At 44.9% G+C, this 27,388-nt stretch overlaps 1 protein-coding gene across 2 annotated transcripts in view; it reads right to left on the reverse strand.

The window, feature by feature from the left end:
- Window positions 1-27,388, reverse strand: part of SEC31B (SEC31 homolog B, COPII coat complex component) — a 64,513-nt gene that overhangs the window by 33,233 nt on the left and 3,892 nt on the right. For both annotated transcript variants that reach the window (XM_019556042.1, XM_019556043.1), the window contains exons 2-9: window positions 24,279-24,367; window positions 10,035-10,158; window positions 8,804-8,999; window positions 7,521-7,616; window positions 6,330-6,470; window positions 5,053-5,195; window positions 4,737-4,836; window positions 1,737-1,898 (exon numbers count right to left, since the gene is read on the reverse strand). In XM_019556042.1, coding sequence (XP_019411587.1) covers window positions 1,737-1,898; window positions 4,737-4,836; window positions 5,053-5,195; window positions 6,330-6,470; window positions 7,521-7,616; window positions 8,804-8,999; window positions 10,035-10,158; window positions 24,279-24,357 — 1,041 coding nt within the window. In that variant the 5' untranslated portion in view covers window positions 24,358-24,367. The remainder of the gene's footprint in view (window positions 1-1,736; window positions 1,899-4,736; window positions 4,837-5,052; window positions 5,196-6,329; window positions 6,471-7,520; window positions 7,617-8,803; window positions 9,000-10,034; window positions 10,159-24,278; window positions 24,368-27,388) is intronic.

Raw genomic sequence — 27,388 nt, forward strand, 5'->3', positions numbered from 1 at the left:
AGGTTGAACGGTTATAAACTCCTGCAAGACAGTTTCAGGCTGGACATAAGGAAGAATTTCTTTACTGTCCGAGCCCCCAAGGTCTGGAATAGCCTGCCATCGGAAGTGGTTCAAGCACCTACTTTGAACACCTTCAAGAGAAATATGGATGCTTATTTTGCTGGGATCCTATGACCCCAGCTGAATTCCTGCTGCTGGGGCAGGGGGCTGGACTCTATGATCTTCCTAGGAGCCTTCCAGGCTTAATGTCTATGAAATCTATGAAACATCCCTGGAGATGACTCTTGAAGCCCAGAGCAAGGACAGACTTCCAGGACTGGCAAAGTGGGAAATTTAAAGGGTGTATCTCTGGGATATTGAACTTGGTACAGAGGCTCAGGCCAGAAAGTGGCAGGCCCATGCCTGACAGACTTAAACTAGAATCTGGCCTTTGCGGGGTCTGCTAAATTTGAGGAGTGAAATGGATTAATCCTGGCTGGTAAACTGAGTAGCTGATTAGACCGACAGAAAACTGATACATGGAATACAGACAGGCTTTGTAGCTTGGCATCGACGGCTCAAATCTAATAAAAGGACATTGGAAGCCCTAATATGAGGCAATAAAATTTGATTAAGCTGGAAAGGGGACATTTCTTAAAGGGAAAAGAGGAAAACTGATGCCAAGACAAAGGACTCAAATCACAGGCTTGAACCACTGGCCACCTGCAGTGAGAAGTAAACCAGTTAACTGCTAAAAGGGACTGCCAACTGGTTACCAAGTCTCCACAACCCATCCGTGGGAGGACGAGACCCTGAGCGAGTCACAGATCAATACCTATTTGGGTGTGGTAAAGATAGGGTGTAGGAGAGGCGGAGCTCTGTGAAAGAAGGCCCTGAGTCACCCTCTTCACTACTGTTGGCAAACATCTCACCTCTCCTTATTTTCCTCCTTCAGTTTAACATCAAGGCAGGGCAGGCGAGCATTAAGGGAGGTGACTGAGAGCAAAGAAGAATGGTGGCAAATTAGTTACCATCAAAATACAAAGCCCCCACAAATTTAACAACTGAAGGAATTTCTTAGAACTAATGTTTCCTAAGGATGACCTCACTTGAATTTAACTAGGCCAAGATGCTCCAAGGGACATCTCACATCTGACACAACCTAAAACTTGGAAGTGTTTCAATGTGGAGTGAGCAGACATTGCAATCCTTAAGAATCAAGGAAGGGTAAGACTGAAAAGTTTCACCTTCCAAGCCAATGAGCTAGCTGAGGGAAGACACACATTCTGGACCCCCAAAATTGATCTCCTCAAGTGCAGGGGAGTTGCTACTTCAACAAATATCACCTTGTTTTGACTACGGTCCTATATTTAGCATTATAAAGAGCAGTTTAGCTTTGATCATTGACTTATTTTATTTTTATGGAATAGTTTTAGCATATATATAAATATAGACACACATTTTTACACACACACACGATACTGAGTCACATCTCTTGCAGAAAGCAATACAGAGCCTGAAGGATCCAGGTAGATATTACCTTCCCAACTAACTGGTCTGTGGTTGTCACGTATGACACACATGCTTATGCTCACTGCCCCCACAAACACACCCCCTCTAGGGGTAAGTTCATTGCTGCCATTACAAAATAACAAGACCTCATTCCTGTGCTTAGAGTGCTCCTTGATTTCAAGTACCCAGTCATCACTGTATCTAGTCCAAATAGTAGTCTGTTTCTTTGTTCTTTTGGACCTCACCTTGTCAGCCTGAGTCTTCTGCTGAGCTTCTAGGCTCCCACCCATAACAGAATAAATGTTGATCCATCCATCAAAAGTGGCAGCTGAGAAGACTGATGGATTCCGAGGGCACCACTGGACATCAAAACACCACTGGCTTCGAATGGGCAGTTCATAAACCACCTAACACGGACATATAGGAGGTAGAAAAACATTATACAGCAATACACTCACTTGTTTTCTGAAAACCACTTATGCATGGCAGGTCCATCCCATATTATTAACAGCTCCCTAAGCATGAAGACCCTCCAAACCTTGTCATTTTTTGGGAAGATGTACTCTGGCTGGACTACTAGTGTCTAGCACAAGCAACAGCTAGAGGCCACAACGAGAAATGCACAACATAAAAGAGGAGAGAATGATTTTAGGAATGCATAACCCTAGTAAGTTTGATTCAGCTTTGGAAGACCTTCTGCACCTGAGTGCTGCAGTATTGTGGAACCTGGAAGGACACATCCTGGAAAACAGTAGCAAGGAAAGTAGAATTACAAAAAAGTATTAAGTAATAAAGACTTGACAGCATAAGAAAAAGATAAGAAAAAAATTAAATAGAAAGGAGGACAGAGAAAACAAAGAAGGCAACAGAAACAATGAAAAACATGGCTCCAAAAATGGAATCAAAAGAACTGTAGAAAGCGCAGGAAAAACTGTCTGTTTAATGGGGCATTAGACTGACACTTGGGAGAGGCAGGTTCAACTCCAGGCTCGGCTCTAGGCTTTCCATGTGATGCTGGGCAAAACTTGTAATCAGGTTGTGTGTTTCACAGTCTTGTGTCCCATTTGTAAAATTCAGAGGATTCTTCCCTACTTCAAAGCAATGTGGTCTATCAGAACATGGACTCCTCCCCTGTAAGCATGACCTATATTTTCTGTTCAGAGGTATACAACCCTACATTTTCCTGTGTAGGGTTTAAAGTCAGCCCAAGTTAGATCATTCTATATAACTGACCTGTCTTTATATTCAGTGCTTCAGTTCTGGTATCACCTTCAAACTTTATATTTTCTTTCATATAATTGATAAAGATACTGAATGGTGCTGGGTCAAGGACAGCCTTGAAGTATCCCAACAGACACCACTGTTCCATGATCATACATTAACTTACATTCTGAGAGCTGTCAGTTATGTTGTACAGCTTTTGTACAGTACCAACAACTTTAATCAGGACATTAGGTAGTACCAGGTTTGATTATAAGAGGTTCAGATACCATGGTAAGGGGGACCACTAAGCCACTGGGATTTTTTAACCCCTTAAAAACATTAGAGGTGCTTCTCTTCAAAAGAATATATTACACCTATCTAATATTTATATGATAATTATTAATTGCATTAAACTTATAATTTTAAATACTCAAAGGTTATCCCTGAGCATCCTTACATTAACTATTAAATCTATATCTACAGATAGAGAGTACGACATACGGGCTATCATTATTAAAAGAACCCACACTTTTTACATTTTTAAACTTTTGAACCTTTACAATGCAACTTCACAATTCCAGTGAAAAAAGCTTTTGCATTTAATGTGACTATTTAAGAATGTAAAACGAAATGAAACACAAGACCAGCATGTTAACACCTTTGCTGACAGCACTGTATTTCTACAGTTGTGTTAGTCTAAAGCACATTTTGCACAGCTGCCCAGATGCACCAGTCAGGAATCCTCTCTTGTATGCCACTCAATAGCCTTATCTATTAGAACATCATTTTTTTTCTCTACAGATTACTTCTAATACAATTATATAACTTCCAAACACACCATTAAACAAGACCACACTTGCTTGAAATTTTCCATTTCCAAGCAGGTTTGTAAAATGCAATGCCTTTTGCAAAATAAGCAGACCATTTAAGGGCACAATCCTTGCAAAAACACCTTAAAGCAGGCAAACAGGCCCTATTGGTGTTGTCATAGCATGTCACTTTCATTTTAGACCCAAAGCTGCTTAACTTCACTCACTTCAGTTCTGGAACAATCCCTCAAAATATGGACTGAAGGTAACACTGAATTCTGAGAAAGTAATGATGAATTCATTTGCTATGTCTTTTTCCTCCCAGATGGAGTCTACTGTTTCCATCACTTTCTTCTTATCTTCTAAAGAAAATTACGTGTTTTTTTTGTTTGGTTTCTCAGCCACGATAAAAAAGGGTTAGGCTATCCCAGGTTAGCCCTCATTCACCACAGTTTAAGAGCAAGCAGATGGACAGTCACTACAGAGCAGCTAACACAGGGGTAGACAATTATTTGGGCCTGAGAACAGGATGGGCAGGAGAAGCTGATCCACTCCCTGTACACCCCAAACTGGATCCAGCCAGTTAGCAGGCCAAATCCAGCCCACAGGCTGCATTCTACCCATCCCTGAGCTATCACATGGTAAGTTCCCACCCTCTTTCACTCCACAAGAAGTTGCTTTTCTGCCCATACAGATATTTTTGTTCCCCTTTTTGACTAACAAGTTCTCTGGACTTCCTGTGGTTTTCCAAATTCCATAATCGTGGTTGACAAGGGAACAGGAAACAAGCAGTGAAAAGGCTTTTGCCATGATTCAGTTATAGGGACTCTCTCTCTGCATTTCAGTTTTAAAGGCACCTATAGGTATGGTTGTTCTTTGAAATAAGAGTCTATTATACATAAAGTATCAGAACAGGCTTTTCCTGTAATGAATTTTTCATTGTAATGAATTTGATTCTAATGAGATCTACTTGGCACTACCTTCTGTGGGCTGGAAGCCAGAGCTTGGAAATGCTTTCACTGTAGTCAATTTTTTACTGAAATGGGCTTCACTGTAATGAGATTTCACGTGTATTCATTGAAGTTTTCTTCTTTTTACAGATAGACTTCTCTCTTGTAGCAAGCAGAAATTGTATAAATTGGAACAGCATGAAATGATAATACTGAATACAAGTACATGCCCACCCAGCAAGAAGTGTGCACTAACTATCAGAGAGTCAAACTTGTAACACACCTCAGCAATGCAAGGATTCCAGCACAAGATCCGGTTGTCTTTGGCACTGCTCAACAGCAGTTCGGGGTCTGCCTGGCACCAAGAGACAGATAGGACTCCTCTGAAACAGACCAGAAAAAGTCACATTCAGGCATCTTAGCACAAGAGGGACACTGCTAACTCACTTCTCTGGCTTAATCAGACTACAGTGGAACCAACAAAGATAGTGAAAACAGTCCTACACTTTAACCCAAAAGCTAAATGAACACTTCTTCCAGCAACCTATCCTTTAAAGGTGGGACTCCTCTCAGAGGCAGAGCTATAGGCAGGCTCTTACCTCATGTGGCCCTCCAGCTGGTTCAAAGGAGAGGTAGCAAATCGCAGGTCCCATATCTGGATCACTGGCATGCGGTCATCCTCAGATGAAAGAACCAGCTGGGTAGAAACTTCTGGGTGCCATGCCATTCCTGAGCAATGCATCTAGGGACACAACAGCACAGACTGAAAATGCAGAAAAGTTAGCTAGCAGCAGACCACACTGCCACAGAACCCTGGCACTCTGTCTTCTAGCATACTTGATAACCTTAGCATCCTTGTGGGTCAATGTCCTTATCTCTGTCTGTATAGAAATGGAATTTACCTGTGGTGTGGCCAGGCAAGAAGTCAGTAGCAGAACCAGAATTAAACTTCTAGACTAGCCTCTTCAGTTTACTAGAGTACAACCTTTTAAAAAATTAGATAAAAGGCCATAACTCCTGGGTAAGCACAACCTCTGCCTGGGAAACAGCAATTAGAGGGAGAGCAAAGGGTCTGATTTTTCACTCAGTTAATGAGCAGAAGAGAATTTTTCCCCTTTATTTGCCTACCGCAGCGCTTGTAACTCAACCCCTGCCTGCATAAGACTCTCCCCCAATATGCCTTTGATAATGAGATCCTAGACTTGCCTCTGTGACATACAGCTCACCCCTGCAAGGTCATCTGTTCACCTGACCATAAGCCCAGACATACAAGAATCTGAGTCTCCTGTCTCTAGAGAATACTTTGCAACAGATAAAAGGCCTTTTGCCAGACATTCACATCAACTACTGCCCCTTCACTTGAACAGCTTGATGCTTTACTTTAAAGCAGCGAGGGAGAAAAAGTAAGTCTTGGGCTGCTTTAGCTACGCCGGAAAATGCTGCCTTCTGCTTAGACAGAGGCAAAAACAAACAAAAACAACAAAACAGAAACAGCATCAGTTACTCACCTAGCACATACCAGCATTTCTCTCCTCTGACCTAGAGATGAGTAGGTAGTTTGTCGATATAGCCTATTTGCTCATCAATGGTTCTCCTCACACCAGTTGTCCTAACAAGGACAACTACTTTGGGGACATGCTAGACCTCCCCAGCATGGCACAGAATTGCTGAGGTACAAAAATGCCCTATCCAGAGCCTTGCCTCATTACAATGCCCTCCTGTAAAGATTACTCTTACTGGAGGGTAGATGTTACACAGCCATCCCTACAGGGCCCGCAGGCCAAAACATATGGGTTATATCCCTGGGCCCTGGTGAGCTGCAAGACAATCATGGTCTGGGCCCCAGTGTCCAGCTTGCAGTCCTTCCTCCACTCACTCTGTTGCTGTGGTCACTGACTTTGATGATGGGTTCATTCTTTCTGAGGTCCCACACGACAGCCTTTCCACTGGGATAAGCAGAGGACAGGATGTGCTGTACCTGCCGATTCCAAGCCACCACACTAATGTCTTCTTGAGGCTGTCAAGACAGGAAAGGCCAAAAGTTCATTATACTCCTGTAGCAAACATTAATATCTAGACCCCATCAAGGGCTTAGCCAACAGCATGCCATTATTCCATTGTGTTCCCAAAGAATCTATAGCTTCTCCTTCTCAAACACTGATTTGCTAATCAGATAGGGCAAGAAATAACATTTTTGGTAGGGAACACTGCAGAAAAATACAATTCCAGATGAGACCATTCCCTAGAAAGATCCCTTGCAATCTGGGCAAGCCTGCACTGGCTACATGTGTCATTAACCATTAACTCCACTGTGAAGTGACAGAACTGGAAGGGGTGAATGGATCAGCAGCCTGGGATATACCAAGATTAGGTTGCAGACTACAGAGAAGCCCCTGACCTCTGGGAGAGAACACAAATGGAAAGATGACCACGTGCAGCATTTCAGGAGTTCAGTCAGATGGAAGACGTTGATGAATTTAAGACAAATACCCCTTTCCAAACTATCACACAGGAGACTGACAGGAAATCTAGCCCGAGAGATATTTAGCCATCTTTTAAGTGAGCAAACAGTTACCATTCTTCCAGTAAAAACTGCTTGTGCTACTCTCAAAGAGGGACTCTCATATAAATCTGCCTCAAAGGTGTGCTTCCCTTTTAAAGGAAAGAGATACCAGCCAAGAGGAAGACAAATCCTAATAATGGCTCATCAGCTGTGTTGTGGCTGTTATGTTAATTAAAGCCCTTGTACCACCACCAGACCATGTGATATGTGGTCATCTCAAATCCACAAAGTCCAAAGTCTCCATAAAAAAGTTTCTTTCAATCCTGCAGAGTATAGTCTTACAGCTTACCCACTACCAGCTCCCATATGCAACAGTTTCAACCATAAGAAAGACTAACCATTTGGTTTAGATCCATTTCTGAACTCACTATGGTTGAGCCCACTGAACAGATCCCAAAAAGTTAACAGAATGAAACCACCACCCTCTCTATCACTAGTCGTGTCCATCCGTGGCCCTGATGTTTGTAGTGCTGAAGAGACACTGCCTCTAGAGAAGCCCTTTACCTGTGACTTAGTCCCTGGAGTCATAGGCACGCTGAAGTTATTCAAGTCCCAGATGTAAATTTCAGAATCATTGGCTCCAGAGGCCAGGAGGTTACTCTGTAGGAAAATCAAAACTATCATCATCTGCTCTACTCACAGCATCCACAGAGAAAGAGGCTTAACTTTATTAAAACTAGTTGCTACCAAAGAAAACAAAACAACTTTAAGAGACGTGCTGCAAGAAATTATCTACTGTAAATGCATCAGTGCAAGGAACACATTCATGCTGTTGGGAGAAAACAGACCCAAAGCACATCCCAGAAATTGGGTTTAGGGAAGATTACAATCATTTTACATCTCTCTACTGCCCCTCTCAAAATGCTTAGCCAGTTTAAACAGACAGGCAGATAAAGAGTCCAGAAGCAGGGACCTCTGAGACACAGTCACCTTTTGGGTAGGAAAGGACAATTGTTTAATTGTGAATCATGACCACAAGTGACAGTTAAAAATGAAATCTGTATTCCACTGACTCTGTGGGGGAACATTGTAAGCAGAAAAGGATTAACCTTGTTATAACTGAGTCCAAACTCATGTCCCTACCTAATCCTTCTTTCTTCGTCTAGGATGATAGTAAGGCATTATGTCTCTATTCGGCCTTATAAACAGTGCATTAACAACATATATACAATTTAATCTGACTGGCAAACCTGCCCAGGGCTACAAGCCTACAGACCCTGCCTAGAGGGAACTACAGCTCTGCCTCCAAGAGCCAAAAATATTCCAAGCCATTACTGGTCTTCTTAGGAAGATGTAGACTCTTCATAAGGCTGCAGTAGCCCTGGCTGTGGCTTTGTGAGACCTAATAGTCTGAGTGCTAGAGTTTTCTTACAACACTTCATTGCAATAGCAATTAGAGACATCAGCCCAGGTCTACTGGGCTGATACAGAGCCTGGCCCACTGTGCCAGGCTCTGTACCAATATATAAGAAGAGATCCATCTGCCTGAAAGAACTAACAATCTAAGTAAGCAAGACAAAGGGAGTGTCATTAATCCTGTTTTATATATCAGGGCAGACAGATGAAAAAAGACTTGCTAAAGATCACAGCAGGAATCAGTGGCAGAGCCATACACTACTCCTGAGTTCTAGTCCAATAGCTGAGTTCAGATCTCCTGAGTTCTAGTCCAATAGCTTAACCTATTCCTCCTCTATGCAGTCTATAGCTTGTCCGTTCAAGAATCCTTCTAAACATCTAATCCCTCTGAATCCCTCTAAACATAGAAGATAGCGCTGTTGGCAATATACCTGGAAAGGGTTGAAGTCAAGAGCTCGAACAGGCCCCGTATGCTTCTCTGTTTGTCCAATCACAGGCTCTTTCCCTGAAGTCAGGATCTGTGAAGCACTGTACATTGTTAATACTCCATTGTCTCCTCCGCCTATAATCACCCCAGAGGAACTGGAGGTCCCATTTCCAAAGCTGCCCCAGATCAGCTTATGAAACCTAAAATGAGAGAGAAAGAAAATAAGTTAGAGTAAACTCAGGGCAGAACACCTAGTCAGTCAGCAAACTCTACCTTGCAAGCAGAGGCCTTTCCTACAAATCCCAGCACTAGAAAATAGCTTTCATATCTCATGGCTTCAAATGTACCAAGAAGTCATCTATTCCTCTGCATTTTAAAGGGCCACTCTTTCTTTTTCAGAAGGCAATGGTTCCTCCTCCATGCAAAAGAAGAAACAAACCTTCCAAAAGCTTTGCAGGAAAAGAAATTCACAAGTCAGCCAAGGCAGCGCTGTTTTATGCAGGTGTTTTACAGTGATGGAAACAGGACATGGTAGCAGTGTAGATATGCTTTGCTGATTTGCTGGGGGGGATGGGATGGAAATCAGTGGATAATATCCTCCAGCCAATCATGTATAAGCAGTCACATTAGACACACTCCATTCCCTTTGGCCTTGAAATGAATGAAGGGGAACTTGTACCAGTGGGATATATCATAGTTTCAAACTAGGATAAGTTGCACCAAGGTAAGCCCCTCTTTATACTGGTGCATCCCATCTATACTGAACAACTGCATGGATGTGGCTACATGTTTTCAAATATCCCCAGTATCGACAAACCTTAGGACCTTGCTGCCTATTAAAAATGTGTCTGATGGGTTAGTTTACCCATAGCACCTTCACACACGATTTCACTTCATCCCACAGCTTTCTTTATTTCATATCCTCAAACTACTCTATGTGATACATACCAATGCTCCTCCAATATGAACCCCTTGGAGTCCCCTCAGACTTTCCCAGCAGTCACTCTGGATGCACCAGTTCCTCATCAGAGCACAGCTGCCAAACTCTACCCACTCAGCCACACTGTGTATTGCTCAGATATTAGAGGAGGGGTACTGGATTCCTTCCAGACCCTGACATGCAATGAGCTTACACACTGTAAATTTGATTACCCCTCTCTCACCATGCATAGAATTACTCAGCCCCTTCTCAAATCCAGTTCCTGTACTGGCATATCAGCAGGAAGCACTAATACCTGTTAGAAGTAGTAAGGACTCCTCTGCGTTTCAGGTCAAGGGAAGGATCCCTGAAATCAACCTCAAAGATCTCCAGAGTGGCATTTGTACTAAAAGAAGCATCCAGCTGCTGGGCAGACGTTCCTAGCAAAAGTACAAGAAGTGATACAGATGAGAGATCTTTCTGTGGGCCCACAATATAAGAACCATCCAGGGTGAATTGGTGTTGGGTCTGTTGGTATATGTACGTTATGGAACTGTTTGTGTAGAAGATACCAAGTTTGATCAGCTGCTATATGCATATACTGTGCAGGGATTTTAAGGCATTTTTGGTTTGTTTGTTTGGGGGGAGGGAGTTGCCTCTTCCCCAAGCTACGCCTAATTAAATAGAGGGGCTGCACCCAGCTACAGAAGCCTAAAAAAAGCCAGTGGCCAGTGAGTGGCAGCTGATAGGACATTTTGAGGAAGAATTTGGCGTGGTATTTTAGTGGGCGTTTTCTTTTTTTCTATGACAGTGCCTTCTCCTCGCCCCACCCAGGTTTTTTCTTAAAAATGTAAATGCAAAGTACAGAAGATAGAAAATGCAACATCCACAGAAACATTTTCAAACTTGACAGGGAAAATGAGAATGACAGGACATGGAAACTGGATTGTATGCATCATCTATGGATGGGTTCCTAACATCAGCTATGCATCAGGCAATCCAGGAAGTTTTTGGAGAGTACTGCGGACAAATTCCTGGTGCAATTGCTGAAGCAGCTAACTAGGAACCTTGTTCTTCTTGACCTGATGCTAACAAACAGGGAAGAATTAGTGGAGAATGTAGTAGCAGATGGCAACTTGGGCAGCACTGACCATGAGATGACAGAGTTCAGGATCCTGAGGAAAGGAAGGATGGAGAGCAGCAGAGTGAGGATCCTGGACTTCAGAAACACAGACTTCAACTCAGGGAACTCATGGGCAGGATCCCTAGGGAAGCCAGTCTGAGCGGGAAAGGAGTCCAGGAGAGCTGGCTATACTTCAAAGAAGCCTTATTGAGAGTGCAGGAACAAAACATCCTGATGTGCAGAAAGACTAGCAAGTATGGCAGAAGACCAGCTTGGCTTAGCAGGGAAGTCTTCAGTAAACTAAAATCACAAAAAGGAAGCTTATAAGTGGAACCTTGGACAAATAACAAGGGAAGAGTATGCATTCCTCAGGCATTCAGGGATGAAGTCAGGAAGGCCAAAGCACAATTGGAGTTGCAGCCAGCAAGGAATAAAGGGTAACAAGAAGGGTTTCTACAAGTATGTTGGTAGCAAAAGGAGGCTCAGGGAAAGTGAGAGTCCCTTACTGAATGGGGGAGGCAACCTAGTGACAGAGTATGCAGAAAAGGCTGAAATGCTCAATGACTTTTTTGCCTCAGTCTTCACAGACAAGGCCAGCTCCCAGACTACTGCAATGGGCAGCACAATTTGGGGAGGAGGTGAGCAGCCCACAGTGGTGAAAGGACAGGTTAGGCACTGTTTAGAAAAGCTAGACATGTACAACCCCATGGGGCCAGATGCAACGCATCCGAGGATGCTGAAGGAGTTGGCTGATGTGATTGCAGAGCCACTGGCTATCATCTTTGAAAACTCATGGTGATCAGGAGAGGTTCTGGATGACTGGAAAAGGGCAAACAGAACCTATATTTAAGAAAGGGAAGAAGGAGGATCCAGGGAACTACAGACTAGTCAGCCTCACCTCAGTCCCTAGAAAAATCAGGGAGCAGATCCTCAAGGAATCCATTTCTAAGCACTTGGAGGATAAATAGGTGATTAGGAACAGTCAGCATGGATTCACCAGGGGCAAGTCATGCCTGACCTATCTGACTGCCTTCTATGATGAGGTGACTGGCTTTGTGGATGTGGGGAGACTGGTGGATGTGGTGTACCTTGACTTTAGAAAGGCTTCTGATACAGTCTCCCACAACATTCTTGCAGACAAGCTAAGAAACTATGGGCTGGATGAACGGACTGTAAGATGGATAGAAAACTGGCTGAAGCATTGGGCTCAGAAAAGTAGTAATCAATAGCTTGATGTCTAGTTGGCAGCTGGTATCAAATGGAGTGCCCCAGGAGCCAGTCCTGAGGCCAGTTTTATTCAATGTCTTCATCAACAACCTAGAAGATGGCGGACTGCACCCTCAGCAAGTCTGCAGATGACACTAAGCTGGGGGAAGTAGTAGACACGCTGGAGAGTAGGGCTAGGATTTGGAGTGACTTAGACAATTTGGAGGATTGGGCCAAAAGAAATCTCATGAGGTTCAACAAGGGTAAGTGCAAAGTCCTGCACTTAAGATGAACAATCCCATGCACGAGTACAGGCTGGGGGCTGCTTAGCTGCACAGCAGCTCTGAAGAAAAGGACCTGGGGGTCACAGTGGTCAATAAACTGAATATGAGCCAGCAGTGTGCCCTTGTTGCCAAGAAGGCTAATGGCATAGTGGGCTGCATTGGTAGGTATGTTGCTAGTAGGTCAAGGGCAGTGATTATTCCCCTCTATTCAGCACTGGTGAGGCCATATCTGGAGTACTGTGTTCAGTTTTGGGCCCCCCACTAACAAATTGGAGAGAGTCCAGCGGAAGGCAACAAAAATGGTGAGGGGGCTGGGCACATGACTTATGAGGAGAGGTTGAGGGAACTGCACTTATTTAGTCTAGAGAAGAGGAGACTGAGATGGGACTTAATAGCAGTATTTAACCACCTGAAGAGGGGTTAGAAAGAGGATGGAGCTGGACTGTTCTCAGTGGTGGCAGATGATAGAACAAGGAGCAATGGTCTCAAGTTGCAGCAAGGAAAGTTTAGATTAGACATCAGGAAGAATTTTCTCACTAGGAGAGTAGTAAAACACTGGAACAGGTTACCCAGAGAGCAGACTCTCCTTCCTTGAAGGTTTTTAAGACCTGGCTAGACAAAGCTTTGGCTGGGATGATCTAGTTGGAGATGGTCCTGCTTTGAGCAAGAGGATGGACAAGATGACCTCCTGAGGTCCCTTCCAACCCTAACTTCCTATGATTCTATGATATACAACAAGTACTGTTTGATGGTGTTCATGGAAGAGAAGACTGAAGGTTTGAAAATGCAGCCAAAGACAATGATGGAATTCACACCGGATATTGAACATGTGATAGAAACAAGGAGAGGCGAGGCCATACAAACAAATGACTAGTCTGTGACACCTACTGAAAAAGATAAGCTAATAGAGGACCTTCGGGGAAGTAGCAGAACCCATGGAGTCAGAAGTACAAGAACAAGGCAAAGGAACTAACCAACCAGGAGTGAAATAGAATCAAAGAATCAATTTACTATGTAGATAAATGAAAAGGAAAAAAAAGGCAAGATCTGACAATGGGATGGAAGAGAAGAGCAGCTAATCCAAAAAAGAAGGGAAAAGTAAACGAAGTTAACACGTGATCTTAGCTCAGGAAGACGACAGGAAGGACCAAAGGAAAGCAAAAGACAAGATCTACAGACAGAACGAGCTGAAGGGAAAAGACATTTATGTAACTGGGGATTAATTTAAAAAAAGACAAAACAGCTACAAAGGCTAACCCAGAAACCAGAAAGGTGCACTGTCTAGCAAAAACAAAGATTTGTCACAAAGACCCAAGGTTGAAGAGGATTTTGACGGGAGTAGACAAGAATCTATTAATTGTTCTTCCTGTGGGAACGAACAGTATGACCATATGCTTATTAACAAGGATAAAAGACAATTATGCTAAGATGAAGATGTTTAAAGATGTAGAAGCTCAGGTTATCCTCTATAGGATTACTCTTGTCCTGGGAGAAGATGAGACAAGAAAAACTGAGGGACAGCTCAAGGACTGGTGCCATCCAAAAAGTTTTGGGACAGACAATCTCTGGGAGATATTTCCAGACATAAGACATTTCTCCACTTGGCCAAGGGAGGAAATATACTTGTGTTATTATCAAAGTTAAACTGACTCAGGAGAAAATACTGGGAGAAAACCATATAATCTCCCTACCACAAACAAACATCCAACAGAAAAGCAATCAGGTAAATGAGGAGGTGGCAACATCACTGATACTGGATGGTAAAACATATTCCACCTGGAAACTTGGTAATGTTAGAAGGAAACAACTAAAATGTTTGCATATCAGTGCAAGGAGTCTGGGTAACAAAATGGAAGACTCAGAACTCCTCCAGTGGAACATGAAACTGGACATAATAGGAATACCAGAAGCACAGCACAATGGCAGCTATAATTGGAATACAGATACTGAAGGATAAAAAGTCTTTAGGAAAGATTAAAATAAAATTTAAAGGCAGAGAGATAGCACTGTCAATTAATGAAGTGGTAGACTAGAAGGAAATACAAAGCACTAGCATGGATGAAACAGGGTCTAGTTGGGTTAAACTCACTCTAGGAAGGCATAATACAAAGTGTAAAGGGATTGGTGTTGGGGATTTGTTAAACTGCCAGGTTTAGACTTGAAAGACAGTAAGTTTTCAGGAGAAGGTAATAAAGTGGAAATTGTGTAATTATGGCTGACTTCAATTTCCCTGATATAAATTGGATAACAAATGCTTTCAATAAAAGTAGGGAACAGACATTTTTAAAAATCAACTGGTAGATTTATCAATTCTGTACCAATGAGAAAACATTTAAATAACAAAACAAAGCACAGATGTGAATACTTTTTATAAACTTGTCTGTGAGGTGACTTTTAGGCAAGGAGAAGAGCTTTTCAGGTTAGAAAACAATACTAACATGTGATCAGATGACTGCAAACTGGTTGTGAACTAATTTAGAAATCTTCTAATCTCCAATTTAACTATCAGAAAAGTGAAGTTTCAGAATGGTTTTTCAAAGAGTAGTCAGGGAAAAGTACCTAAGTTACTTTAAGACTGAACTCAATACATTTACAGAAGGGATAGTATGACAGCAATAGAGAATTGCTGGTTCAACAATCAGCATGTACGATAAGTGGATTCATGTGTTTTTAATCTTTTGTTGGGGTATAGAGGTAATGCTCAGTGTGGAAGGTGCCTGGCAATCCTTCAGAGTTTTTGCTAGTTGCCTGTAGGGATCAGGAAGGATGGCTTTCCCCCTTATGAATACTTCATTGGCTTCTGAGTTTTTTTGCCTTCATGTGAAGCATTGGCCATTGGCTGAGGATTTTAGTTAGGGCCTATGGGTGCTCCTACTAGCGAACAGGATCCTAATGAAGAGAGTCTTGCTCTTCAGCTCAGGGTTAAAGCAGCTGCCAAATTCGGGTTCAGGAAGGAATTTTTTCCTCGGGTTAGACTGATAAGGACTTGGGAGATTTTTTTCCTTCCTCTATAGCATGGATCATGTCCTCTTCCTAATGTCCTCTGAGCAAATACTAACCAATTACTTTCCTGTCACCGCAGTGGCCAGGCATTTGCAGTTATTCTCGTCTCTCCTGCTTTTACCTGTGCCATGTTGTAGAGTATTCTTGGTGTTTCTGCTTTAGTGCCTTGTAGTTATGGTGTGGAATGGATAATGTTAAAGAATCTTTGGACAAAGTGTAGCTTACTAATGCAAGGGACAGGACTTAATGGCATAAGATATCCTTTCTTAAAGTCCTAAGGCTTTTGCACTGCTTGCACCATTTTTCCATAAAACCTGCTGGAAATTTGAATGCGTATTACATGTGAGGAAATATGGTAACAGCAGTTTCTGTCACTTAAGCTTTGTCCAAGTGAAAGCAAAAGTAAAGCCTGAACACAATCAACAGGGAGCAGGGTTGCCAGCTGTCCACAAATTTAAAGACAGTCAGTAAAAATTCAGGTAAAAAATGCCTGTGCCTAAAGTCCATAAAAAAAATTAAGCCATTGCTAAAAAAACTAAATTGGAGCTGACTGAAGAAAGATCACTGGATGGAAAGAAGCTGGGTGCACTGTGGATGGACAAAAAGAGAATGGTAAGCCTTTTCTCAGGGCTTTGTAGATACTCCCCCTGCTCCAGCTATGTGCTGCTGAGTCTCATTGGCTGCCTATAATACTGCTGGGTCACAGAAAAGTTTATTTAGGGCTCTTGGATTGGGGGAGCAGGGCCATCAGGGTAAGGCTGCTTGGGGGGGCATGGTGCAAGGCAAGAAAACCTGGGGAGGGGGCACAGAGGGACACAGCATAAAGTAAAACCACTGCTGTAGTCAAACCAGGTTGCCAACCTGAGGAAAAAAAAAATACTGCAACTTTTTTTACTTTTTTTATTTTGGTTGGTGTTAAACCCCTACATTTGAACCCAGTCCTTCCAAGTGGGGCATGACAACATGGCAAAGCCTGACAGAAGAGTTAGATTTAAATTATATAAAGCATAGATCAGTAAACTTGTCAGTGAAAAAGTCTGGTTATCAGTAAAAAACACGTTCTTGGGTTGGGAACCCTGACAAGAAGCACAACATGAGCAGGCTTGGCTCTCTGACTACTGCTACTCAGTTGCTTACTATAAGGAAAGATTTTTTTTCATTCTTCTTTTCAAAAGCATGCATCTTACTCTGGGGCATGTTGCATCTGAGAAAATATGATACATTTCTTTTCCATTTGAACATACAGAAATCCCCATTGTTCCTTTCAGAAATAATTCCAGCTTCTCCCATTAGGGCCCTATCTACATTAATGATACAGCCATATCAGGGAACTAGTTCCAATATGTGCTGCAGCTTTGGTCAGGCCTCCTAGAGTAGGGGTGGGCAATTATTTCTGTTGGAGAGCCACTTAATGAGTTTTGGTGAGCTGGTAAGGGCTACACACAAAAAAATTATAGATAAGACAAAAATCATATGCTAAAAATAAAATATCTACAATAAACTTTTAATTTTATTTCAAAAATAAATTTTGTCCTGGTTTATGTTTTTTTTAATAGTGTATATACTGTAATTACATAATAGCTCAAAACACAGTCTTTTCCCCAGGGGAATCAAAGCCAGCCAGCAGGATACTTGGCTAAGGCTGGACACCCCTACCCCCAGCAGAGCCTTGTCAATGCCCAACCACCCCCAAATCACAAGGGAGTTCCTGCTTCAGCCTGCATCCTAACATATGTCTCGAGCCACCTGCACCTCAAACCCATCTGCCCTCACTCCTTCCCATCCACACTTGCCCCACAAAGTCTTGGAAAGCCCAGCAGTCCCCTCAAACCTGCCCCAGCTCCCTGCCAGGGCCATGCAGGCTGCACCCACCTGCAGCCTGGTGGGGGTTCTCCTTCCCCCAGGAGGAGTCCCAGCCCAGTGGCATTGGAGGCAGCCTCGCCTGGGCAGACAGGACAGGAGTCACACTGGCTGCAGCCGGGAGGTAGCAGGTGGCTGGACTGGCTCATAACACTACATGAGGCAAGGTGGAAGGTGGGGCAAGGGCTTTACCTACCAGAAGGCACCAGGAAAGCTCTGCCACCCCCAAGCTCAGGTGCAGAGCACTTGCCTCCCAGTCCTAACCCCGGGGTAGCTCCTGCCAGCTCTGATCTGCAGATAGGTGGGATGCCACTGCCACAAGTGGAAGTGCTGGGGTCTGAGCATGCCTTCCCAAGTGCCTGCCACACAGAGCCAGGCAGGCAGGGCTGCTTCCACCCAGTGTCCCCTGCAGTGCCAGCAGCAGCTGGAGCCACTGCCCATGCCACCTGCCCGTGGACCAGACAGTACCCATTGGTGGGCTGAATATGGCCGTATTTTGCCCACCCCTGTCCTAGAGCTATTCTATAGCTGACAGTCCTAACAGCAGCTTCTGAAACATTAATGAATCAAGAAGAGTGAGTTGTTTACATGGTGGCAGCTCAGAGTCATCAGAAGATAGAGCTGAAAGGGACCTTAAGAGGCCATCTAGTTCAACCCCCTGCTCAGAGCAAGATCATCCCTTTCTAAACCACCCCAACCATGCGTTGGTCTAACCTACTTTTAAACAGTTCCAGTAATGAAGATTCCATAGTCTACCTAGATAATCTGCCCAAGCGATTAATTACAATTATAGGTAGAAAGCTCTTTCAAATATCTACCCAAATTTCCCTTGTTGTAATTTAAACTCATTACCTGTCCCTATAGGCATGGAGAACAACTGATTGCTGTCCTCTTTGTAACAACCCTTTTGCGCTTGAAGGTGGTTATCAAATACTCCCTTCAATCATCTCTTTTCTGAACTAAATAATCCTAATTTTTCTTTCTTGTTACCATATTTCCAGTTCCAAAAAAGAGGACACTTGTCACACATGTGCAGGGGAACGAGCAAGGGCAGGGAAGGTTATATGATTGTGAGGGGTAGTGATAGGATGGTGCCCTGGCCCTGCCCATTCAATTACTCCTCACACCCAAGCCACAGATCCCCAGCCCTGCTGCAGCCCCTCACGCCTGCCCCAGGGACTCCTAGCCCTGCCAGTGCCCCTCACTCCCAACCTGTAGTACCCTGATTCCCTGGGTCATGCTGGTGCTCCTTACTCTCAACCTGCACCCTACCCCATCCCTGCTGGTGCCCCTCACTCCTGCCCTGCACTCTGGACCCACAGTCCCCTGCCCCTCATCTCCAAGCCACAGCCCCCTGCTCCCTCCACCTCTGGACTGCCCCACCCCTGCAACCTTTTTTCAGACAGTGGGCTGCTGCCTACAATCCAGCCCCTCCACAAGTTGCAGTCCCACACCCCATGTTGACCAGATGCTGCTGCAAGAGGAATAGATAGAAAAGGGCAGGTGGCTAGGATCATGGGAGTGCCTTCTATGCTGAGGCAGAGAAACTACATTGAACTTGGTAGGTGCCAGGACCCTGGGGACATCTCTGCCCCAGGGTGGCCAGGCATTCTGGGGGGCAACCCAGGTGCCTGGGCAGCTTCTCCCAGTGCCAGCAGTTACCTGCTCCCCTTGCACAGCTGAGCTGAGCAAAATCCCAGACATTTGATTAGAATTAAAAAACCCACCCAGACGTAAATCAAAGGATCAAAAAAAGGGGACATGACTGGGAAAACCTGCACGTATGCTAACCCTACAATAAACGATACTAAAAATATGATTAATATTTACTAATGTGATTTTTCCATACAAGCAACTGACAGTTGCCACAGGAATGATATTCCAGTGTGAATGAGGGGAAGTGCTCCAGAGACACTGTCTACTAAGAAGTAATCCAAGTTATGAAAATCAGGCAGTTCCTAGAGGGGGCTGAAACCAGGATCCTTGCTCCAATTAATAATTTGGCCTTGCTATAAGAATACAATTAAGAACTAGTTCATAACCTAAATTGGAACCACGTTTATAATGAAGTGATAACTGAACTTTAGTCACTTTCCCCGACATGGTCAGTAGGCCTGTATGAAGCAGCAAGTAATCGCTCTGAATTCAGATTCAGCCAATTCGGAGGGACAGCAATTTGATTCAGTGATTAGAATCACTGTCCTGATTCAATTCGGCCAATTTGGATTCGGAGATTCAGCCATAGACTATAATGGGGAATCGCTAAAATACCTCTAACCTTTGTCATTTTTTTGCAGATTCAGATGAAAACAGCAGGGACGGTAGCCTCTTCTGAGGGCATGAAGCTCTTTGAACCAGAATTGAAAGGAATGCTGATAACACAGAGTTAAAAGAAACTAGTGCGAGCATGCAAGTGGGAAACCCCTAAAAGCCAGTACGCATGTCCAAACATGCCCCACACATGGCCAGCACATAATCTGAGTGAGGTCATTTGAATTGGCAAAGCACGCATGCCCAGTCATGCACTAGGCATTATATAATCTGACTAGAACTTTCCAAAAAGAGAACCGTGTGATTGGCTACCTGGAGAGTATTTAAGCCAGCGAGTTTCTGCCCAAAGCGGAGACCAGCTCTTGCAGAAACCTGGTTCGCATGAGCCCAGAGCCACCTCACAAGCTGGCCACTTGTGATCATCTCCCAGCATACCCCATCCTCGCACACGTTTCAACTAACTCGTTCGTCTCCGTCTCCGTTATCATTACCAATCATCTTCATTTTATCGGTTGTCGTTGTAACCAAGCTTGACCTGTGCTACACTACTGTTACCTGGTGGCATAAGTAAAGAGAAATAAAAAGTTTTTTTGCAACCGTACGAGTATTGACCGCCTGCCTCCTCGCCGCTAGCCCCCACCTGCTCAATTGTGTCGGCCCAGACCATGACTTGGTCACCACAGAAGCCTGCCAAGTTCCAAGGAGGTAGGTGCAGGGGTTTCTGTGAAAATGTACCTCAAACTGTTGAAAGCAAAACTCGTATCACTTGTGCATGTTAAAGCAGAGCGGGATGAATGCAGCCCTTTATGTGGGCTTGAGGCCTGCCAGGTTTCAGGCAGAGTGGCACAGGGGTTTCTGTGAAAGGGCACCTCAAGGTTCTGAAAGCAAGTAAAAAAAATCAAATAGATGTGGAGTGAGGAGGATGGCACTCACTCCATTTGCACGTGGAGCTTGGGGAACACCAGCAGCAGGAGGTTCACCTTCAGGAACACCAGCTGCTCCAGCAAACCAGGATCCAAGCAGGTACGGTGGTATGTCACAACATCCCCAGCAATGCTGAACATCCTCTCACTTGGAACACTGGTCAGTGGACAGGTCAGGTGTCCCCGGGCAACTGTGGCCAGATCCTGCCACACCTGCCTGCAGGCTACCCAACAGGCCAAGGGGTCGCAGTGCAGCAGCTCCATGCCCTTGGCGAGATAGGTAGCCACCGAGGAGTCCATGCTACCTGCCTGATGGTGGGATCTAGTGCCTCTGGATTCCAACACTGAAGCCATGCCCTTGGCCCACATCGGCAGCAGCTTTGGTGCAGGAGATTGACTTGTGGTTGGAGTGCTGGCACAGGAAGTGGGCACCCCCTCTTCCACATTCTCCCGCCTCTGACCTTCTGTCTCCTTGATTCTGTTAACCAGAACCTCTGTCCAGTAGTGATCGAGGGTTTTGCTGCTGCAGATGATCCCTTCACCCTCGGGTCACACACACCTGCCAGCACGTGGACCATACCGAACCAGTCATTTTTTGATGCCCTCCTTCAGCTACGTCACCAGTGCCTGCACCTCTAGTAAAAGCAGCTTCCCCAGCCAGGAACATCGATCCCCTGGAACTTCTCCATTTGGTTCTCAAACTCCTTCACTACAGGGATCACCTAGCTAAGGAGGACATCACCAATGCTGAGGCTCTTGGTGGCCTTTAGGAACAGCTTGAGGACCACCAAAATCTGGGAGATGCTATCCTACTCAACTCTGTCAAGGGAGCTCCTGATCCCAATCTCCCCAAGCAAGGCCATCTCATGGATGGCCTTTTGTTGCTCCACCAGACTCTCAATCATCAGGTATGTGGAGTTACACCAAGTCTCCACATCCTGCATGATTTTGTGCTGCAGGATGCTCAGCTCTGCTTGTTTGCCCCACAGCATCTTGGCCCCCTTGATGCTCCGGTGGAAGAAGCCTGCCACCTTCCTGCATTTCGAAATGAGCTGGCAGGTAGTGACAGTGCTGTCAACAGGAGCCCTGTCCACCTCAAAGGCATCTCTACCTACGAGGTGGAACTTTTGTGCCACACAGTGGATGCCAACAAAGTTGGCATCACGCACTGCCTTGACCATACTGGCCCTGTTGTCGGTGACCATGAACTCATGGGTGAGCTTGCCCTGCACAACAAGCCACCCCTGCACCATGCAGTTCATGGCCACTATGATCTCCCTTGCCATGTGGGACTCATCCATCACCTCCACTTGAAGGACAGCCCACCGACACCTTGACTGATAGCACCAGTGCCCTGCGAGGGAGCCGTAGGCATGATCTCCACCCCAGCTGCTCCAGATGTCCGAGCTAAAGTGCAGGGCTATCTGAGGACCTGCCTTGTGCAGCTCCTCCCTCAAGTACTCCCTAAATGCCTCAGACAGGCGGGGCATCACTGTCCTGCTAAATGGTCCTGCTAAGGGCCATGAGCGCCGTGAGCCACCTGAACCCTAGGCACTCAACAAAGGAGAAGGGCTGGCCATCCAGAGCAAGCATCTCCCCAATGCTCTGCGTGACTTAGCTTATCTTCAGAACATGCCCCTCCTTGTCTCCACCTTTCCCCCACTGGTCCAGGGTGGCCTACCTCTGCTTCTTGTGGATGGGGGCTTTGGAGTGAGAGGAAGATTTATTTTTGGGCATGTTCCCACTAGTGCCAGGCTGAAGAGGAACAAGGACAAGGGGGTGCTTCCTCCTGAGATGCAGCAACATCGCCATGGTGGCAAAGTGTTTCATCTGCTTGCCCCAGCTGATCTGCATTTGACAGTGCTGGTAGGTAGCATACCTGGGATCATCTGCCACCTCAGAATGATCCGACACTATACTATGCACTCACTTCTGCGTTGCAGGTGGGGATCCTGTCTTATTCCCCTCCTCACCAGGCAGAGGCACAACAACAGGAAGAGCTGATCCACCTGCCCCCACAACCTCCTCCACAGTGCCTTTTAGAGGAGACTTACCTGTAGGGGAACTTTGAGGGGGGGGTGGAGCACAAACTCAGATTCCCCCTTCTTCCCCAGAATTTCTTTTGCTATGGCCCTCAACTCCTACGCTTCCAGATCCACCTCCTCCTCTGGCACTGGAAGGCTCATGCTGGGAACTGCAATAGGGGTGGAGAATGCCATGCTGCTGCTGGTTAGTGGTGTTAGCACTGCTATCACCTCCTTGCTTCCACTAGCAGCAGAAAACTCACTGCTGCCAGGAAAGAGGGTGCATCTATGTTTGGGGCAGGTGCATCTTGCAGCTCTCCCTCTGCCCCCTCTCCCTCCCATGCCAGATGACTGAGCATGTGCCTTTCCAGTATGCTTCATAATGTTTGGTGTGCTGCAAAGTGTGTGTGTGTGCGTGCGCAAGTTATTTTTGTGGGGAGAAAGAATCAAGACAGACTAACAAGAACAAATAAGAGGATTTTTGGGGAAGAGTAAGTTGAAAGGAATGGACAGGGATAACAATAGCTATTGTAGGCAAGGGTGAATAGGAAAGGATTGGATACGATTTACAAGAGAGACTAGCTAGCAAGCCAGAGCCTTTCAGATGTTGCTGCTCCAAGAGAGAGACAACTCACAAAAGGCACAGATCACTTCAGACACAGTTTTATACATTGTTTCTACATCCCTCCCCCAGAGCACTGTGATTGGAAGGGAACTCAGAGAAAGATCAGAGTCACCAGCCAACTACAGATATCAATATCAAAGCAGTCTTTTCCCCTCTCTCAGCCTCTTTCATACATCAAACATCACCCCATCCCCCTCCCTCGTCTCAGTTTCTGTTTGCTGCAAGCCTTCCGAACTTCCAAATCTCTCCAAATCAATTCGAAGGCTTCTGAATCGATCCAGACCTTTTAATGGGTTTCCCAATTCGATTCAGATTCTGAGATTAAGCCACCAAATCAGGCTGAATCTCCTCTGAATCGAATCAGCTACCAAAGCTTTGCACAGCCCTAACGTTCAGATCTACAGCCCACAGAGGGACTGACAGACAGCACTGAAAATAGTATGAAGTAAAACGGGAATGCAATCCAATCCTAGACAGGAACCACAGCTGGCTTGTTCGCTTGCAGGGCACAGATACCAGATCATCAGCTTTCCATTTACAAACTAAATTATTGCCATCTCAAGGCGCTTGTAAATTCTGCAATATCATACAGTTTAGAGATGTTACTGAGCAGACAAACCTACATCTGGGGCCTGAACAATGTTGCAAAATCTAATAAAAATTTGGAAATATACAGCTGGGAATTTCAGCTAGAACATATTGCTATTTAACATTTACCCTGACTAGCTGTCAATCTAGAAGTGGCAAAATAAAATAAATGTAACCCTATTGGTTCTTTGGTCATTCTAATGTCTAATCTCAGTGAAGCAAAAGAACAACAGGAAAAGAATCAGGCAACTAATTTTACAAGATGGTGACATTCAATAACATGAGGTGAATGTTGCCAGGTAAAGAGCAGATTCTTTTAAAAACATCTGGCCCTGATGATTTAAAAAGTGATCAGCGTTCAAATTAGAACACTTGAATGGAGCTTGATTATATGTTTAATCTGAAAGTGCTGTTAATTCATGTTCTGAAAACCAATGCCTTTCAAAATACCAAGCTGGATACCCAAAAAACCCACTAAGAATGTTTAAATGATGAGGCTGTAATTTCTATCTTGCCAGTGACTGACTTCTTTTCTAAGGTGATTAAAGTGGTCTTGGGAAAAGAGATGTCTGTTCCTGGACAGCTCATGGCCAAATAAAACTTGCATGGCTCAAGCCTTTACTCTCAAGTCCTGTGGTTATGGGGAAACATACCTGTTGCCAGATAGAGGGGATGGTTGCTTGCTGGACTCCACACTTGAACAGCTGTTCGCTCAATTTCCTTTAGCTTCATTTTCTGGATGCTGAAAGAGATTTACACAGGGATTAGGGTAGCCAAAGTCTGCGTGAAAATTCCCCCCCCAGCTACAATTATTTTGGTATTTTACTGTCCCCTTGAGAAAAGTTATTCACAATTAAAGCTTTCCCCATACCCTCATTTTGGAGGACTTTCAGTTACTATACAAAAGAAAGGAAGGACATACTCAAGTCTTCAGAGTTGAGGTTTGGTTTCATTTAGCTGCATAAGCTTTGTCAAGTTAATCTAGTAACAGTGCTGAAACTGCACTGTCTGAATGGACAGTTGCCAGTCTGGAAACAGACTGGGAGCAGGAAGAAAGAGTCAGGGCAGGATAAATTCCAAGCTGAAGAAAGAGATAACAACAAATAATCAAGGTGAATTAAAGGTCCCTAAAAGAACATTTATTAGGAACTGAAGCAGAATTCAAGCAGAAAACATGGTCTAATGACTGGAAATTAGAAAGTGCTGAGTTTCAGACTCAGCGTTGCCAACAACTCTCTCTCTGACTGTAGGCAATTCACTTACAATTTTAATATATGAGTCTTCCCTAGTTGTAACAGAAATGATGCTTCTATATTTTGTGGGACATGGGGCTATTTGTTAGACATTATAAAGTGCTAAGTAGAAGCCAAATGTTATCAGTTGTGGGCAATCAGAAGACAATAACAGTGAGTAAATCTATCAACACACTTAGACTGGAGGCTTATAGGGCACGGAAACACATCACCTATCACCACAGGAGCCTTAGCCATGACTGGTGTTTCTGGATGTCACAATAATAATAATCATTCAAACTGGTTTGTAGTCCACACACCAGTGGCGACACAGAAATGACTGATCTGTTAGCCGCTAGCACCTGACCTGTTTCTATAAATTTTATTTTCCCTAGCTAGACACAATTGCCAACAATTATGCTAACTGACAAGACACTGAGTAAAATGAACTAGGCAAGGGAGACCAGGGCAAAGTACTCAGCTGCAGGCCAGCTGTGACTGAACACTTAATTCCCCCTGGTGAATGATGCCATTTGCTCTGGTTCCTATAAAATGCTAGTTCACATTCAGCACAATGTGGGCTACTGCAACTGTTGGCAACTCTCTTCAAACACAAGAACATTTTATAGTGTCGACCAGTGGGGGACAACCTTTTTGGCAGGTGTCACAAATTAGCCCTGCATCCTCCCCAAGTGCAACTCTGATCCTGATCCCCTGCTCAGTCTATTGCTATTTCTGCACTCAGTCCTGTGTTCCCTGCCTGAACTGCTGCTCTACACTCTGCTTCATTCCCAAGTTGCTGTTTTGCTTTTTACCCTACCTGCTACTGTGTTGCTTGTTCCCTTCCTGATCAGCTGCACATACCCAGAAGCTCTGCCACATGTGGCACCCATACGCAGGTTGGCCACCTTGGCACAGACGAAGCCTAGCAACTGTCTGTGTCTGACAACATGGGATTAGCCAGATTAGAATCATTCAGATGTTTATTCCTGGCAGAGTTCACTAACAGGGATTGCTTCCCTGATTTCAGTGACACAGCCTCTCTGCCCATCAAACTGCATTAAATATGTAACTGTCTACATCTTAGCTTGGCTTATGTGAAACCAAAGACACTGCTTATCTGAAGCCTGTGCAAAGGGAGTGGTTTACAGGCATTTCTGCTGGTATTGAAGTCATTGACCAATCAGTCCCACACACAGATCAGAAGATAAAGCCATCTCTTCCCATATTATTTAACTATAGGGCAGGCTGCTTCATCAGACTTTCTTTAATGCTGTTAGCTTTATCTGCTGTGGAATCCATTGAAGCTTGTTACCTGCTACCATTCTCATGCTAAGCTCACCCCAGTTTATCAGAGGCCATGGGATATTTCAGCAGTCTGTACAGAATAAAGTGTGACCAGTTTCCACTGCACCCTAATCATCTGATGTGAGGCTACCCTCCCCCCAACACCATCATGCAAAGTGGTAAATAGAAGATGGGAGACTTCTACTTTTGTTCTTAAATGCTTGCTCTACCCTCTGCCCTTGTGGCTCTATCAGACTTTCTTGGCCAAAGGGTTCCAGACTATGCACTCTCATTCCAATTTCTGGCGTGGCTCTGTAGAAAAGTCAATCATCATCAGGGATCCTCTTTTTCTCTGATAAAAAAAAAATCCCCAATTTTCAGTTTAAAAAAAGTAAACTAAAATCCACATTTTTCCATGATTAAAATGAAACACCACAGAAAACCAGGACCCCTGGTCATCAGCTCCCCACACTCCTACTGGGGTTAGTAGTATCAGTATCCCTTCTTCCAGCATATGAGGAAGAAAAAACAGCAGAGCAGCAAAAGGCTGCAGCAGGAGGCAAGAAGTTGTCCAATAGATGTGCACCAATACATAGGTCTGATAATGGATCGCCATGAATAAAAAGAAAATTGACGGAATCAGAAATTGGCTTTTTTTGCCTGATGTGGCCAATAATTTGGCCGATGCCCCATGCATGTGTTCAGTTGCAGCACAGCATGTAGGCAGCAAGAAGCACAGCTTAGAGAGCTGCGTCCAGCTGGTAAGTCTGTTGTAGTGGGAAGGGGAGGGGGAGGCAGGGAGTGGGGCTGTGGCAGGCACTGTCCAGCCAGGGCAGGGCATGGGACAGAGCCACAGCTTGTCCGGGGGTTGCAGGGAAGCGGGGGGGCTCCCGTTGCTGTGCACACCCCAGAAGGGCATGAGGGGGGGTGGGGCATGTGTCCCCAGAATCTGCGTGGAGTGGGGCAGGCTGCCGCTGCAGGCTTGGCAGGCAGTGGCACTGGGAGGGAGGGTTGGGGGGCTACAGCAAATTTTGAGGTGGCTGCAGCCCCCCCATAGCTCCCTTCCCAGCACCACCACTGCCTGCCCAGAGCTCAGCCCAGCCCAGCCCAGCCCAGTCCCCCGCCAGAAGAGCGAAGCATAGCCCCGGCCCCAACCCACAGCAGCAGCCCACTCCATCTCACACAGATCTGGGGCATGTGTCCTTGTGGGGTGTGCACAGTGGCAGGAGTTGCCCCCCCATCCC

This window comes from Crocodylus porosus, unplaced genomic scaffold (genome assembly GCF_001723895.1).
Source record: "Crocodylus porosus isolate Cpor-Errol unplaced genomic scaffold, CroPor_comp1, whole genome shotgun sequence".
Classification (NCBI taxonomy): domain Eukaryota; kingdom Metazoa; phylum Chordata; order Crocodylia; family Crocodylidae; genus Crocodylus; species Crocodylus porosus.